Raw genomic sequence first — 14,848 nt, forward strand, 5'->3', positions numbered from 1 at the left:
GAACCACTGCATTATGGCCTTTCTCACAGAGCTGAGGGAAAGGAAGCTGAGTGCCAAGCAGGATTAAAATATTAGGGATAAAACAAGAACTGAAGGTAGAGCCATACACTTGTTTGGTTTTCAACCTCCTACTGTTTAAGTGTCAAATTAAAAACATCTAATTCTCTTGAGCTCTTGGCAAGTGATCACATGATCTTTGTTATTTGTTACTTTTCTAGTCTGCCGCTGAATCTACTATTGTCTGGTGTGGGTTCTAGTCATGCTGTTTTGATGTGTGTGGACTGGATCGGATATTGTTTTATCTTGGACTCTGAGATGTCTTGAAGACTTTTCAGTGCAAAAGGCAGAGCATAAAAAATTCAAACAGCAAAAAAATTTTTTGACTAGATATTATGGTTGCAAAGCAGAAGCTGAGCAAGGGCCTCATGTGCTCTTAGAATTTCATTTGTAAAAGCCACCACCATGGGATCCATGTAGAGAGAGAAATACGTTCTGGACACTGGAGAAGGCAATTTCTGCATTCTAGGCCAATTCTGGACATCTGGGAATGGCTGCTTTGATGAATGTGTTGAGGATAATTATACAAGATATGCCTTAGCTGCACAAATCAGTGACCAAGGCAACTCGCTTTCCAGTTCCAGTTCCAATTAACTGAGAAAGTGAAGAAAAGGCACAGGCCATCTTACAGGAATCACTGATACATGGAATTCAGCAGAACTATCAATGTGGCTTAAAAGGTCCTGTGCCCCCCAATGAGGCTCTGTTAACCATGACCTACCGTTCATTATTCAAAGCCATCCTTGGTGGATCCAGGTTGGGGTTTTCCATAGACTCCATCTGAGGGCAGCGTAAAAAATAATAAAGGGTGTGGAGGGCATCAGGGGACCAGGAGATGGGTTGCTGCTGCTGCCTGTTTTGTCGTACAGGACTCATGCCAGGGCGGAGTGTGTTCAAACATTGCATATGGTGCATTGCTCGTGACACTAAATCACCTGGAAAAGGAGCAGAGGAAGGAAGAAAAATAGTATCATTTACTAAAAGTTCCAGTGAGTGCCTTTCAGCCACAGTCACTGCAAATACAATCGAGAGGGAGCCATTTACCGTTTTCTGTTCATCTTCATAAAATTGTTGAGGCTATAATTAAGCTAACTGAAGCTTTCTGCTAGAATTATGAAAGCTGCATTTCACTGTCAAGCCCTGGGGCAGTACTAAATCTTCCAATTTACAAGACCACCCCCACCTCGCCAGTGTGCATCTCCTATATGAGACCTTAGAAGTTGTCAACTGAAGTATGACACTTTGGTGGCACAATGGGTCCATGTGTCTTGCTGTTAACCAGAAGGGTGGTGGTTCGAGCCCACCCAGGGATGGCTGTGGGTGGGATTCCTGCATTGCAGGAGACTGGACTAGATGACCCTCTGGGTACCTATGATTCTTTGACTTCTATGACCTTATAGAAGTAGCCTTTCAAAGGCCATGGTGCCTATGTTCCACTCTGAATACCAGTTGCTAGAATCACAAGCTGGGAAAAGTGCTGCTACACTCAAGTCCTGCTTGTGGACTTTCCACAGGCATTTGATGAGCCACTGTGAGGACAGGATTCTGGACAAGACGAGCCTTTGGCTGGATCCAGCAGAATTTTTCTTAAGTCTAGGGTTGTTAACAGCTACTTTATTTCAAGTAGGCCTGCACACTGTGACCCAGCAAGCCAAATGCAGCTTGCCTGCCAGGTACGGTGGCCCAGGAGGGGCCAAAAAACCCCTTCTGTTTGTTTGTTGCTGCCTGTGTATGACTGCAAAAAGGAGAGGATTGCTAAGCATCTGGCAGCCTACCATTCAGCTTGATGGGTCACAAAGACTTATAAGGGCAATACTACATTTTATATGTACACATGTATGCTACAGATTCCTGTTTTTCTTTGGGAATCCTCTTGTTTCTCGGGAAGCTACAGCAGGAAAGAGTCTGCCATTGTTCTTTTAGGATTACAATGCTGGTAAAGGGTAGAAAATTGCAATGAGTCAAGTTAATTCCTGAAAAGACACCTAAGGGTGTCTTTCCAACCAATGAAGAGAAGAAACGAGGTCGCAGTCATAAACACTAGAATGCTTAAGGGGTTTCTTAGGCTTGTTCTTTATTAGAGAATAATCTGCATTGGCATCAATGGTACTTCTAGGTAGATGCAAAAAGACTTGGGCTGTAGGGCTGCATTCCTATGCACATTTACTCATAAGTAAATCCAATCGAACACAGTGGAAGTTACTTCTGAGTAAAACAACAACAACCCACACAATTAGGCTGAATATTCTTGAATCCTGAGGCTGGATATTGAATAGAATTGAAAAATTGTATCTGCATTAACATCCTATGAATTTTCTGTTGGTCTAATCCGCAATGCTGCAAATTTATACAAGAGGTACACCTGGAATTCAAATTTTCAGTGCAGAAAAATATGCATATCCCTTACCCAGTATTCCCTCCTTGCTGTACTGGCAACTTCTGACCACATTTTTTTTTAAAAAAGAAAGCTACTAAGGAAATATATAAGGAGATCCATTCATTAAATACAATCACTGAGCCAGCCAAACAGAGAGTAGGGAAAGGAAGCTGCATTCAATCATGGACTTCTTCTACAAGTGCTCTCTTGTGTCACAGAATATACAGAGGTATGTAAAACTTCTTTTTTTTTTTAGAAGTGGGAGGGGGGTGAAACCTCAAATTAAGGCAGGTTGTGAAATAAATGGTGAGACCTATAAGGTATGTGCTGGCTTCTGACAGCAGCGTTTGCATGGTGGTGGACGAGGGGAGGAATGCCAAGAAGAATGTTTTTCCAGGAAGAAAAAAGCCAGCAAAGCACAACTGAAAGGGTCGCTGTTCAGAGGCACAGGCTCCAAAACGTAGTTTGCATTAATCAAAATATAAACAGACTTTCCAAACCTAGCATGAAAAAACGTTTTCATGATTTTCCTCTGCTTAAAAAAAGAATAGAAAACATTGACGTTAGAGGAAGTTTTTTTTATATAAAAAAACTAGAAGGCAAAATTGGCAGCTCAACTGGAGAACTGGGCCTTTGGCATTTGTGCATTCCTAAGCCGAAGGTCAAATAATCGCCTGACTCACAGCGTTATCAAACTCACAGCTTTCAGGCTGGTTGTCACATGCCAGCCAAATGCTACAGCCCACCAGGTACAACAACTCTCCTCTTTGTGCAATTCCAGGTAGCTTCAGAAAAGAAGCCAGTAAGGTGCAGTGGTTAGTGTGTTGGACTAGGACCTGGGAGACCAGGGTTCAAATGCCCATGCAGCCATGAATCTCACTGAGTGGCCTTGTTCCAGTCACAACCCCTCAGGCCTAGCTGTAGAGTTGTGAAGAGGAAATGAGGAGGGGGGGGGGGAGAACCACATATGCCATGGAGGAAAGGCAGGGTATATATGTAGTAAAAAATATAAAGTGGATTTTATCAGGCATTCAGGGGTAAGCAATCTATAACTCACATAGTGTATGTAGCTCAGAGGCAGATAGTTTGAGATGCCCAATTTTGCCAGAGATATACAGCCGGATGTTTACTACAACAGGGGCAATGCTGCAAGAGCCAAAGCAAGTGGTCCAGTCCTAAACTACTATTGCACAGTTGAGGGGGAAAAAATTGTTGGAGAGGAAAAGTTTTTAATGCCTCTAGCTCGAGGCAGGGAAATGCCTTCCTGACCAAACTGTCACCTTTCTCACCTCAAAGTTTCTCCCCTTTGCCTTCAAAACAGTCCACAGCCATGCCTCCTTTATATTTCTGCTCTTATATACTGACACATTTCTAGTCGTCACCCTTGCTCCTCCACTTCCACACCTTCCGCCATCTGGAAGTTTCCTGCAGGCCCCAGCCCACCATTAGACAGAATGAGGTAGTTGCCTTGGGTGGAAGATGCAGGGTGGGCAGGCAGCCTGCTATTCATTCCTCACGGGACCCTTGGCCATTCCCTTCTTTGTGAGATCAGAGCTGTGCGCACCAAACAGCCCATCATGCACCACCTAAAGCTAGCCAAAGCTGTTACAGTTGTAGGTGCCAGAGACAAATTTTCTGTTGAAAGTATTTCAAGACTTTCATGATGCCTAGAGTAAGGTTACCAGACGTCCCCGTTTCCCAGGGACAGTCCCCGGATTTACAAATCAGCCCCCTGACAAAATCCATCTATTTAGTAGGAAGTTGGCAAGTGTCCCTGGATTTATTGAAAAAAATCTGGTAACCTTAGCCTAGAGACCACCATGGTGAAGGGTTATTTAGGTGTTTTAGCGGGGTCAAATTTTAGTTGTGGAGATCATGTTATTGCATTTTTATTGTTAGATCAGGGGATTGCTGAATGTGATATAGCTTTAAATTTAACTTTTTGATTATGGAAATGTGGCGTGCAAATTAATGATGATGCAGTGAATAGGTTATCTACATTCATAGAATCATAGAGTTGGAAGGGATCCTGAGGGTGTGTGTAACTGCAATAATCTCTGCCTCCATCACTTTCTTCTTCTTCCTCTGTTTCCTTCCTGTGTCTAAGATTGCAAACCTGCTGAGAAAGGGGGCTCTCAGGCCTTTATTTGTAAAGCATAATGTACACTGACAACAATTAAACAAATAAAGATCACTGTAAGAAATTATATTTAAAATACCCAGTGAGGGGATCTGAATTTTCCTGAGTAATATCCCAAAACACTAATACCTTGCACAACATGGGCCCAAGCAAAATAATAGCAAAGCCAACACCAAGATTTCCTCTGAGTTCAATATGGAAGGGTCCCATATTTTGTGAAAACAAACAAGCGATCATATGCGTTTGGAACTCACTCAGTTCAGAGATGCTTCCAACACAAGTTGCCAGGAGAGACTGTTCTAAAGTTCTAAGTTCTAGTTGGGCATAAGCATCAGCTCTTCCATTACTGCACATGGATCCATCGTTGTAAGGACTGAAGTATGCAGGCAGAGAAAGTACACCTAAAAAGAGACAGAGAAGAGAAAACATGCCTGTTAGAATGCACCAGGATGAATAAAACAAAACAGAAGAAAGAGGAAGAATGGTCAAAAGTGTGTGCTGCCACAGTGCTGACTTATGAGAAGTAAATAAGATTGATCCAACCCATCTTCATTCCAGGTGAACTTCCAGAACTGTGCACGACCCAATCAAAGTGGTCAGTCACATCTTCTGCTATCTTGTAGGGCCTCTCAACATGCCTAAGAGTGGTAGAATTAGCAACTGTACCTGGATTGGAGACCTCTGAAGTCTCTTAAATAACAAAGAATGGGTTCCCACATATCTAAATTGCTTGTTTAGCAGTAGGGCTGTTACACGTAGAGAGAAGCATGTTGTGCCAAGAAGACTTGTGCCCCCAAATGTCCCTTGCAGAACTTAGTAGGATACAACTCTGAGCAGAACTGATAATCTGAGCAGAACTTAGTAGGTTACAACCCTGAGTTTGGTTTCATGCTCAGCATTTGCCTGAACATCTGGACTACAATTTGCTCCATATGATTCGTGTCAAAATGTGGTATGACATACATAAGCTGCTTTGTACAAGGATGCTTGAAGACAAAGGCTGAAATAGAAGACTGCCTGGTCACTTCCATCCCAATGATTCTGGCGGTGGAAGAGACCATATGTCAACTTAGCATTGACACTTACACCACTACACTGGACAAAATGAGTTCCAGCATTATACAATGCAATGAAAATGAGGTCATTATCAGTGAAGGTTGAGCCAATTACTGGTAGTTCTGTTAGGTTAGCACTAGAATGGTAAAGGCAAAACAAAAAGGGCTCTAAGAAACTATCGCTTGGCTTGCTGCCTGTATGTGCCAGAAAGAAACAATGGCCAGGATCAATGAGAAATAAAAGCCCCTTCATTCAGTTTTCAAAAGACTGTAATGCTGCATTGGGCAAAACAAGTGATCTGTACATAAACTGCCATTGCACAATTGTAGCAGGACAGATTGTTTTAAGCACTTCCAGTTTTGGTCAAAATAATAGTGTACTGAGTGTAGACTACGAAGTGAGTTCAGTGGACCTCTGAATACCAGATGCTAGGCACAAACAGGCAATGTTGTTGCCCTCATCCCTTTGTGTGCTTTTCAAAGGTCTCTGGCTCATCTCTAGTTGGGAAAAGGATGGTGGATTACATGGAAGAATGGTAACGTCAGAGGTGGGGCAGAAGAACTAATGTGTGCATACTCTCTCTTTTTCTCACCTCATGCCATTGGTTCCATATTGTCTGATTCAGCCCACAATGGATAGAGGAACGATGTGTTTGAGAGGAGGTGGGATAGTGTTTCCGTTACAGATCTGAGCATCTACGCACGCTCTCTGGAAACATACTCCAGTCATGACATACAAAGCTATGCTGCTATATCTTCTAGAGATGGCAATTCAGGTGTCCTTTTGGCATGTTATCTGGTAGGCACTGATAACATTTGCTATCAGCAAATCGTGTTTGTGCTGATGAGACCATTCTACAACTGCAATCGGATCTGGCCGAATGAGTGTTGTGCTAATTTGAAGCAACACAATTGTCAAAAGAAAGACATATTAGGATACTTGGTTTATTCATCATTATGTTCCTGCCCTTCGACTTTTGGCTGTAGCATTTGTTTCCCTCGCTGATCTCACATGCCTTCTTTTCACATGCTGGTGAGTAGCAAAGCCAACAATGACATCAGCAAGGACTTCCTGGGTATTCTGAGGAGAAGGAAATAATGCAATCTGCTGTGTCTCTGCACTGTACATCATTGTGAGCTAATGGGAAATCCCAGCCAGCGGACTAAGTCATTTGCATATTTGGAAAGCAGAGAATAAACAGCAGCAGCACATGCCAACAATATATATTTTGTTGGAAAACACAGAGGAAACTATCCATCTTTGCCCCCACCACAAGAAAAAAATCAAACTGATTCCGATTCCCTTTCCCTACATTAATAACCCCCTTTTTTTTCTAGTGCACACACTGATCTCACAACTGTGGCAAGGTGAATTTCCAGATGATTAATTCAGAAGCACACAATGTCATAGAAGGTGGAAGGAGAAACTAATGAATGTGCTAATAAAACAATATGATCACTTAGAAATAAACGAATAAAACTACACTTACTTCTTTGTCCCAGGAAATTTGTATGTCTTTTTTGTAATAACTAGAGGAAATAAATATTTTTGTAATGATTTAAACTATCATTATCAAGTGAAAACACATAGTCCTTGTTTTTCAAAGTGAAGGGTTTGATGAATGATGTGGTAAACTTAATGGCTTAGTAACTGGGTCTGTCATTCATATTATCAACATAGTATCAGTTGGAAAGAGTGATTTCAGATACGTCTTTTCTTAGATTGAGGAAAGGCTAGCAGACAGACCTTCTTCTTTGGCTGCTACTATGAGAGAACAGAAATATTCTACCGTTGAAGCTCCAAGGATCTAAGAAACAGCAAAAAGACTAATGCCAATCAATGTGTTTACATGATCCTCCGATATGCAATGCTGTTTAAGTGTACCACTTTCATTTGTTTGGATAAATGGGGGCTTATGGTTTATGGCTTCTTTTCAAAAGAAACCAGTTAGAAATTCTAGTCTTAACACATTACCAGAAGAAAATTATTGCCAACCAGAAACTGACTCAGAAGCTGTACCAAATCCATGCTACAGAGAGGATTTTGTTGGCCAAACTCCAGCACAGAATTAAATGCAAAGCTTTAAAACATTGTTGGATTGTGCGTGGTTATCTCTCAGATAAGTGATGTTCTGGTTCTCTCACATCTCCTGAGGTTTTGAAGATTCCAGCCATAAATGATGGCCCTTTAAATTGCCATTTCATATATACCAGCATCTGTACTCAAACTGTACTCAGAGCATCTCTGCAATGTGGTGATCAAGACTGAATTGAGCAGAAATAATTAGTTTCTGGCATTTGTCAAAGTCTTTGAAATAGCAGTTGGGAATAAGGTATGTTTATTCTACCTCACTTAATATAGGAAACCTGCTTATGGGCTCTGCCAGTACCGTTAAAAAGCTGGCGCGACAGGGTGGAGTTCCAGTAAGCCCTTTCTTAAAAAACAAAATTATTTTGCCAGCTTAAAAAGTTTTTTTCTTTTCTTTAAAGATTCCTGTCTATAACATGATACTTTTTTAAGGAACTGAAATATTTTCAGCTTCCTAGGCAAAATCAGTTCAAGGAAGAAAAAGGAGGAAATTGATTTCTCTCCCGCCCCCCGTCCCCCCCCCCCGCTTCCACCACTTCATTGCTTCTGGTTTCAAACAAACTAGTTTGTATGTGAACAAAGATGAGCAAACCATCTGGAAGCTGCAATCTGAACTTTTATTCCTGATAAGGGCCAAACTACAGTACATTTGACTTTAGATGTATTTTTGCATTTAGCATACAGGGCTGTTGTTTTTAATGCAAATAGCATCAGCAGCAGGGACAGAGGAGGTTTTTAACCCTTTCCTCCCCCGCTGTGACCATGGGGAAATTTATTTGGCGGATGCCTCACTGGGCATTACCACAGAATTACCACAGCTTCTTTGGCCAATTCAAATAAGAATCCGAAAACCATTTAAAAAAAAAAAAGTTTTGCAGACGCTAGGGGAAAGGTATTTCATAGAAGCCTCAGGCTGTCTGGTACTTTGCATGATTTCAACATTAGAAGGCAATTTCCTAGTCTTTTCCTTGACAATTCTTAGTGGCTTTCTGAACAATTGCATGACATCCAGAGGTGAAGATGGGGCTATTCCAGGAATGGCAAAGAGCCAGTAAGAAAAATATGAGCAGCTTAAAATCCCCCCCCCCCTCCTTAGACTCTTGTTACTGATTTGTACAAGAATGTGAGTTTAAAAATCTGACTCTTTTGGAAGTATGCAAAGACTAAGTGTGTATGCCCTGTGGGCTGGTGGTCAATGATCACTGCAGGGCATATAGGTCAGGAGGAATGTAAAGAAGTCAAGGTGTTCTGCTCATTAAACAAGTTTATTAAAAAAAGCCCCAAATACAATTACGTTTCCCCCGCATATATTTCCTCTGGATAGAACAACAACAAAAAAACCCCAAGTAAAGAGAAACTATAGTCAGTTCAGGAAATTAAAGGGAAAGAAAAACATTTGAGGAAAATGACGATACTCAGGAACAGCCCTGAAGGTGTGCAGCATTTGCTCAGTTCTAATAAAAATTAGAAATTGCATTCATATATAGCCTAAAATAATATTTTTTAAAAAATCCAAACCAAAAAAGACAAACACCATGTGCCAAAGCATATTGCCACTTCACCAGTGCAAAATCAAAGCTAAAAATTCATATATCCATTAATTTAAACAGACTTAAATGAATACATAAGGACAGTGATAAAAGCTAATAATAAACTGGCAAATTTACCAACTTTACAATGCTTTATTTTATTATGAAGGACAGAAAATGCAATTTATGCAATTTAGCAAAATCTGAATGCAATTAATTGGTTAATGTGCTATTTAATAGCCAAATTTTAATTTTAAGGCTATATTAAACACCTATTTGCACTTTAACATATTTTATATAAGAAACTGGAAGCATTTAACAAACAATAATGAATTCAGCCACATAATATACTTTAAAAGTTTATATATTTAAAGAACCAAATGGATATTAAAGTATGCTGATGCAAGTAAGTAAGAATTAATCCCTTTATGGCTTAAGGCAGATTTTGAACCTCATATTCTTCTAGACTAATTAATGCTGCTGTTTTTTTAACCCCATGCAGATTTGACAGATCATATACATTGATTTTTGCATGAATTTTTCATTGGATTCTTTTTTTCTGCTATTACTTTTGTGATTATAGAGCCAGTTGCAAATATCACAAGTGCATCAATCTTCTGGGTTATTTATTAACTAGTATGCAAATGTATGACTTTTGATGAAGATTCTTGGAATTGAGTTTCTTTTTAGACTAGAGACCTTCTGCAAGGCCTTTCCTACACAATCAGTCCAAATGTGCTCCAATCACAGTTTGTCCTTTGAGGGATATAGCTGCATTTCCCTTAGTGGTTGTAACAGTGTAGAATTGATAGGCCCAGCCGAATGCACTAGATTGTGAGAGGGACTTGAATAGCCCCTAGTCTGAATAAGCAAGGTGGCCTCATACGGTTGAGGTCTGCTTTCAGAGATACAGCGGATGCTGACAGTTTATGGCTTTAGAGAGAAACAAAACAGCACTTTGAATGGTACTTGGAAACTTAACTGGGAGTGTAGTTATCATAGGTATATTATGCTCTGAGATTTGCCCAGATCAACAGCTGAGTGGTCAACGTTTTTAATCCAGCTACAGCTCCATATTCAAGAAGTCAACTAGGATACATAGCAAAATTAGCAGGAAACTCCCTTATAAGAAACTGCTTAGATTTATCAGCATCTAGGGCAGGTTATCTTAACGAGGGTCATCACTCTTGCCAGGGTTGGAATCCTTGAGATTTTTAGGGAAGTTTTTAATGTTTGAAGTTTTATTGTGCTTTTAATTTTCTGTTGGGAACTGCCCAGAGTGGCTGGGAAAACCCAGCCAGATGGGTTGAATAATAATAATAATAATAATAATAATAATAATAATAATAATAATACCTTACCCAGGTAATGCATAAGAGTAAGTATTACTTTACAAGTCTACTCTGAAAGTTCTTATTGCTCGCACAAGGAATTCTCAGTCTATTAGATGTACCCACTAATATACAGGGTGAGTCCTTTAAAAGAGGTCCCGTGGATACAGAGTTCCATAGTCTCCCGCTGAAAAATGTGGGATCAGCAGTGGCGCGGCACTGGAAGTCGCTTCTAAGCATGTCTGGGCATGCGTAGAAGTGACTTACGGTGCCGCGCTACCCATGTCTGGGCACCGGAAATCGGGCGGCACCAGGACCCAAAATGGAGCCTCCCTAGCAGGTAGGAAATCCGGGGGATTTACGGGATTTTTCCCAATCCGGGCTGCCAGCAGGAATCAGTTTAAAATACAGGGGTTTCCCGCGAAAAACGGGAGACTTGGCAGCTATGCAGAGTTCCCATGTTCCATGGGGCCTCTTTTAAAAGACTCACCCTGTACAAAGATGGCTGGTAACTTCCTCTTTTCAAGTTACACACATTGGCTATGTGGCTAGCACTAAGCTGCATCTAGCAGCGTGTTGGATCCCTGGTCTGCAACTGGTTTTCCCAACAGGTTACTTTGATAAGGAGGTCAAAGCCAAATCCCCCTCTCTGTCCGTTTCTAAGTCCCATTGCAACAAATGCTACTCCTAACCATCCCAGTTTTGTCTCTGGAGTGGTGACTGGGGGACCAGATGGCAGCCATCAGCAGGATGGATCTGGCACCCAGTTGCTGAGCCTAACTGTCAAATACGTTTAGAACTGTTAATTATATCCTGCTCTAAGGCTATGTATTTGGTATTCTAGGTTAACATGTATTGGATAGTGATGAATGACGTTTATCATTATATTGGCGGTATCCTCATACAGTAATTGTTTCAACTGAGCACAGAGCAGCGCACTTAATGCTGCACAGGAATATTTCTGTAGCAAGTAAAATATTCTAATCTAATTGAAACCGCAACTCCACACTGGAGTTGGGCCAAGCCACCAAGAATGAAATCCTTATGCAAAGTGTGCCAAAATATTTTAAAAGACCACAAATGGTCAGGGCTCCCATTCATGTGCCTTCCACATCACACCAAAGACTGCATTGTCCCACTACCATATTCTGAAACACTGATTCAATGCTGTCTTCCAAGGCATAAACCCCACCTGCTAACTCAAACCCATTTCCTGGAGACACATATATTTTCTTCTCTGGGAAATTTCCCAAGCAGTTTCTAAAAATGATGCCTATAAAGCTAGGAGAGGCCAAATTTTAACTAGATCTCAGACTCTGATTAGATGTCAGCCATTGATAACTGAACAACCTTTCTGACAATATAAGCCACTGTCAATAATTTGAACGTCAAAGCTTTCTTATGAAAGCTTAATAATAGTAAATTTATCAACATCATCAAGGAATAAACAACTATTTGACTTTTGGAAGACATCTAAAGGCAGCCCTGTGTAGGGGAGTTTTTAAAGTTTGATATTTTATTGTGTTTTTAATATTTTGTTGGGAGCCACCCAGAGTGGTTGCGGCAACCCAGTCAGATTAGCATATAAATAATAATAGTTTTTTATTATTATTATTATTATTATTATTATTATTATTATTTCATTATCAGTGTACTACAGTCAAACATAAAGCAGATTCCTGCCCCTAACAGTTTGGAACTGATTTATTTTTTTAAAATAAATAAATTTAGACTTTGTAAAACATACCATATTCAAGGCTCAGGTTCAGACATGCAGCGCTGGGAACTGGGGAAGCATTTTTTTCTAACTCACAGTTTGACCTTATTGGTTTTATGTATGTTTCCTCAATAATGTTAATAATAATCAAGTGATGATAATATTTAGTGGATCTTTCCAGAAATTGGAGTCCAAATTAAGTAACTGAGTAATATCAAACATGTGGATATTAAGATAATATGGAATGGCAAAAGAAGAGACTCCAGAACTGAGTCAACTTTCCTGTCTACAACTTTAAACTCAGTTGTGTTGACAACACAGACAGTGTAATAAGGCAGTGTGTTAAAACTCTGGTACCACTCTGACTGGTATTGATTTGGCCAGGCCATGCAAACCGTGCAAGTTTAATGGCTTTGTCTGGAACCAACTTTCTTGCCACATTCAATTTAATTTCTCTTTTGATTTTGTTTCTCCATGACCTCAACTTTTGGGTCTCTTACAGTGCAATCCTATACTTGTCTACTCATAGTCCCACTGGCTTGGATCCTAACATTTTGCTATGTGAATGGAAAGAGAGTTAGGCTCACTGAAGAGGTGTTTCTGTTCCTTCCGTCTATATATGTAACAATACGTTTGGCTCCAAATCACAGCATACTTCCAGGTAAACGTATACAGTATAGGATTGCAACCTTATATTGCCCTAATTTACTTTATGTCCTCCTCTCTGTGTTATCTCAATCACTCTAATACAACTACACGCAAAAGTGCTCTCATTTATTGGAGTTTTCTACATATGTGTGGCTTTAGATCCCATGAACCTAAAAATATACTTAACTACTTCCCATAACATCTAAGATTATCCCCAAAGGGATTGCTGTTTAACTAATTGACCTAATAGGAGCCAGATTGCGCAGTCTCGTGTGATCAGATGACATCATATCCTGAGCAGATAATTTAAAGAATACTTGAAAAACAAGGTACACTTCCATTGCAGCGTAAAATCCCCTAGCAACTTTCAAGTTATGCAATACCTTGTGTTCCAGACTTGAATATCCTTAAGGGCATCATAACATCCAATGTATGACAGAAAGCAGCACAGGGAGATTAAGCAATATTTCCAAGTTTTAAACAGTGATTCAGCATTAATCATTCAACTAACCACACTTTTCAATTGCTGTATCAAATGCTACTTCCTTTATTTAAAAAATCAAGATTTTCTCTCAGGTGGCAAATCCAATACATCCTCTATTTTTTTTATCCTCACAACAGCCCTGTGAAGTAGGTTAGGATGATATAGTGCCTGGGTCAAGGTCAACCAGTTCACTTCATGGACAAATGGGTGGGGATCCCATTGTGGGTTGCACAGGCCCAGCCTGAAGCTCAATTTATAATTTATGAAAGCAAGGCGTAAAGTGTTTCTGTGTAAATGGTCCACATATGCCTCCTCATATGCACTGGCCTATTTGCCTGTAGCATTAGCAATCTGTGGCCAGGATGGATGTGCCACTGGCATGCAAGTTCTATATGATAATGGGTCAGCACATTAATGAGTCAGTGCATTTCAATGTGACAGGATGCATATGGGTTACCTGTGCAATTCAGGGCTCTACCACGGGTCCAAAATTCCAACCTAATTCTCTCGATGTACTAGCATAACCCAATGAGAAATTATTTTTCGCCTCAATTTGTTTAGGAGTACGGGTTTGCAATTTTCAAAAAACAAAACAAAACAAAAAACAAACCCATACCTTTCACAGCACATTATAAAGACAATTTGCAAGTATAGCACAACTTAAGAGATTGGAAATTTTGCCAAGACTTGTTTAAGGATGTGCATATTTTTATTGATCTTATAAGGGCTTCCAGTCTAAAACAAAACAAAACCCAAGGAATCTATAGCAATGCAATCCAAAAGACAAAAACAAGTTTCTATTAGGAAGCTATTCTGCACAACCTCTCGCAATAAATGGGGCTCTTGAGTCAGGTTTGCAGAAATACTGAAAAAGTATATTTCTGGTCCTGAAATAGCATCAATTACAGACTGAAGAGTAAGGTTCACAAACGGCAATGCTTTTAACTGGCCCGTGAACATGGTTTTTGGCATCCAGGTCACCCCACCTAAGAATTAAAACCAGTCTAAAAGTGAGTGGGAATATTAGGCTGAAGAATACAGGTCACCTTAGTTTACAAACTTCTGCTTACAGACTCCAATTAAATCCTTAAAAAGAAAAGCCTCTATAGGGCTATAAATGTCACATGGACAAATGGAGAAAAGCTTTATGAGGTGCAGTATAATGTGCCACTGGCTGGCCTTGTGGACAAAATGGAAATAGCTGCCTAATGCTGCTGTCAATAAGCACTGGACTAACGAAGGAATGGGGTTCAGTTCTGAGAATGGGATGCTTGAATTCTGCTCCAAGTTCTGCCACTGAGCTGCTATGACTATGTCATTTTATTTGACCTCCATGTCTAAATGCATTCATGTGTAAAATAATATTAATGCTTCCCTTTCGCACAAAGGCCGCTATAGACAACTGTAAAATGTATCCACTC

The 14,848-nt window shown here is 40.2% G+C and overlaps 1 protein-coding gene across 1 annotated transcript in view; it reads right to left on the reverse strand.

Moving 5' to 3' along the window:
* The window catches only part of ABTB2 (ankyrin repeat and BTB domain containing 2), a 149,332-nt gene that overhangs the window by 49,505 nt on the left and 84,979 nt on the right, over window positions 1-14,848 (reverse strand). The window contains exons 2-3 of the mRNA XM_035116548.3: window positions 4,829-4,975; window positions 779-992 (exon numbers count right to left, since the gene is read on the reverse strand). Of these exons, the coding sequence (XP_034972439.1) occupies window positions 779-992; window positions 4,829-4,975 (361 nt within the window). The remainder of the gene's footprint in view (window positions 1-778; window positions 993-4,828; window positions 4,976-14,848) is intronic.

The sequence above is a fragment of the Zootoca vivipara genome, chromosome 1, assembly GCF_965207765.1.
Source record: "Zootoca vivipara chromosome 1, rZooViv2.hap1.1, whole genome shotgun sequence".
Lineage (NCBI taxonomy): Eukaryota > Metazoa > Chordata > Lepidosauria > Squamata > Lacertidae > Zootoca > Zootoca vivipara.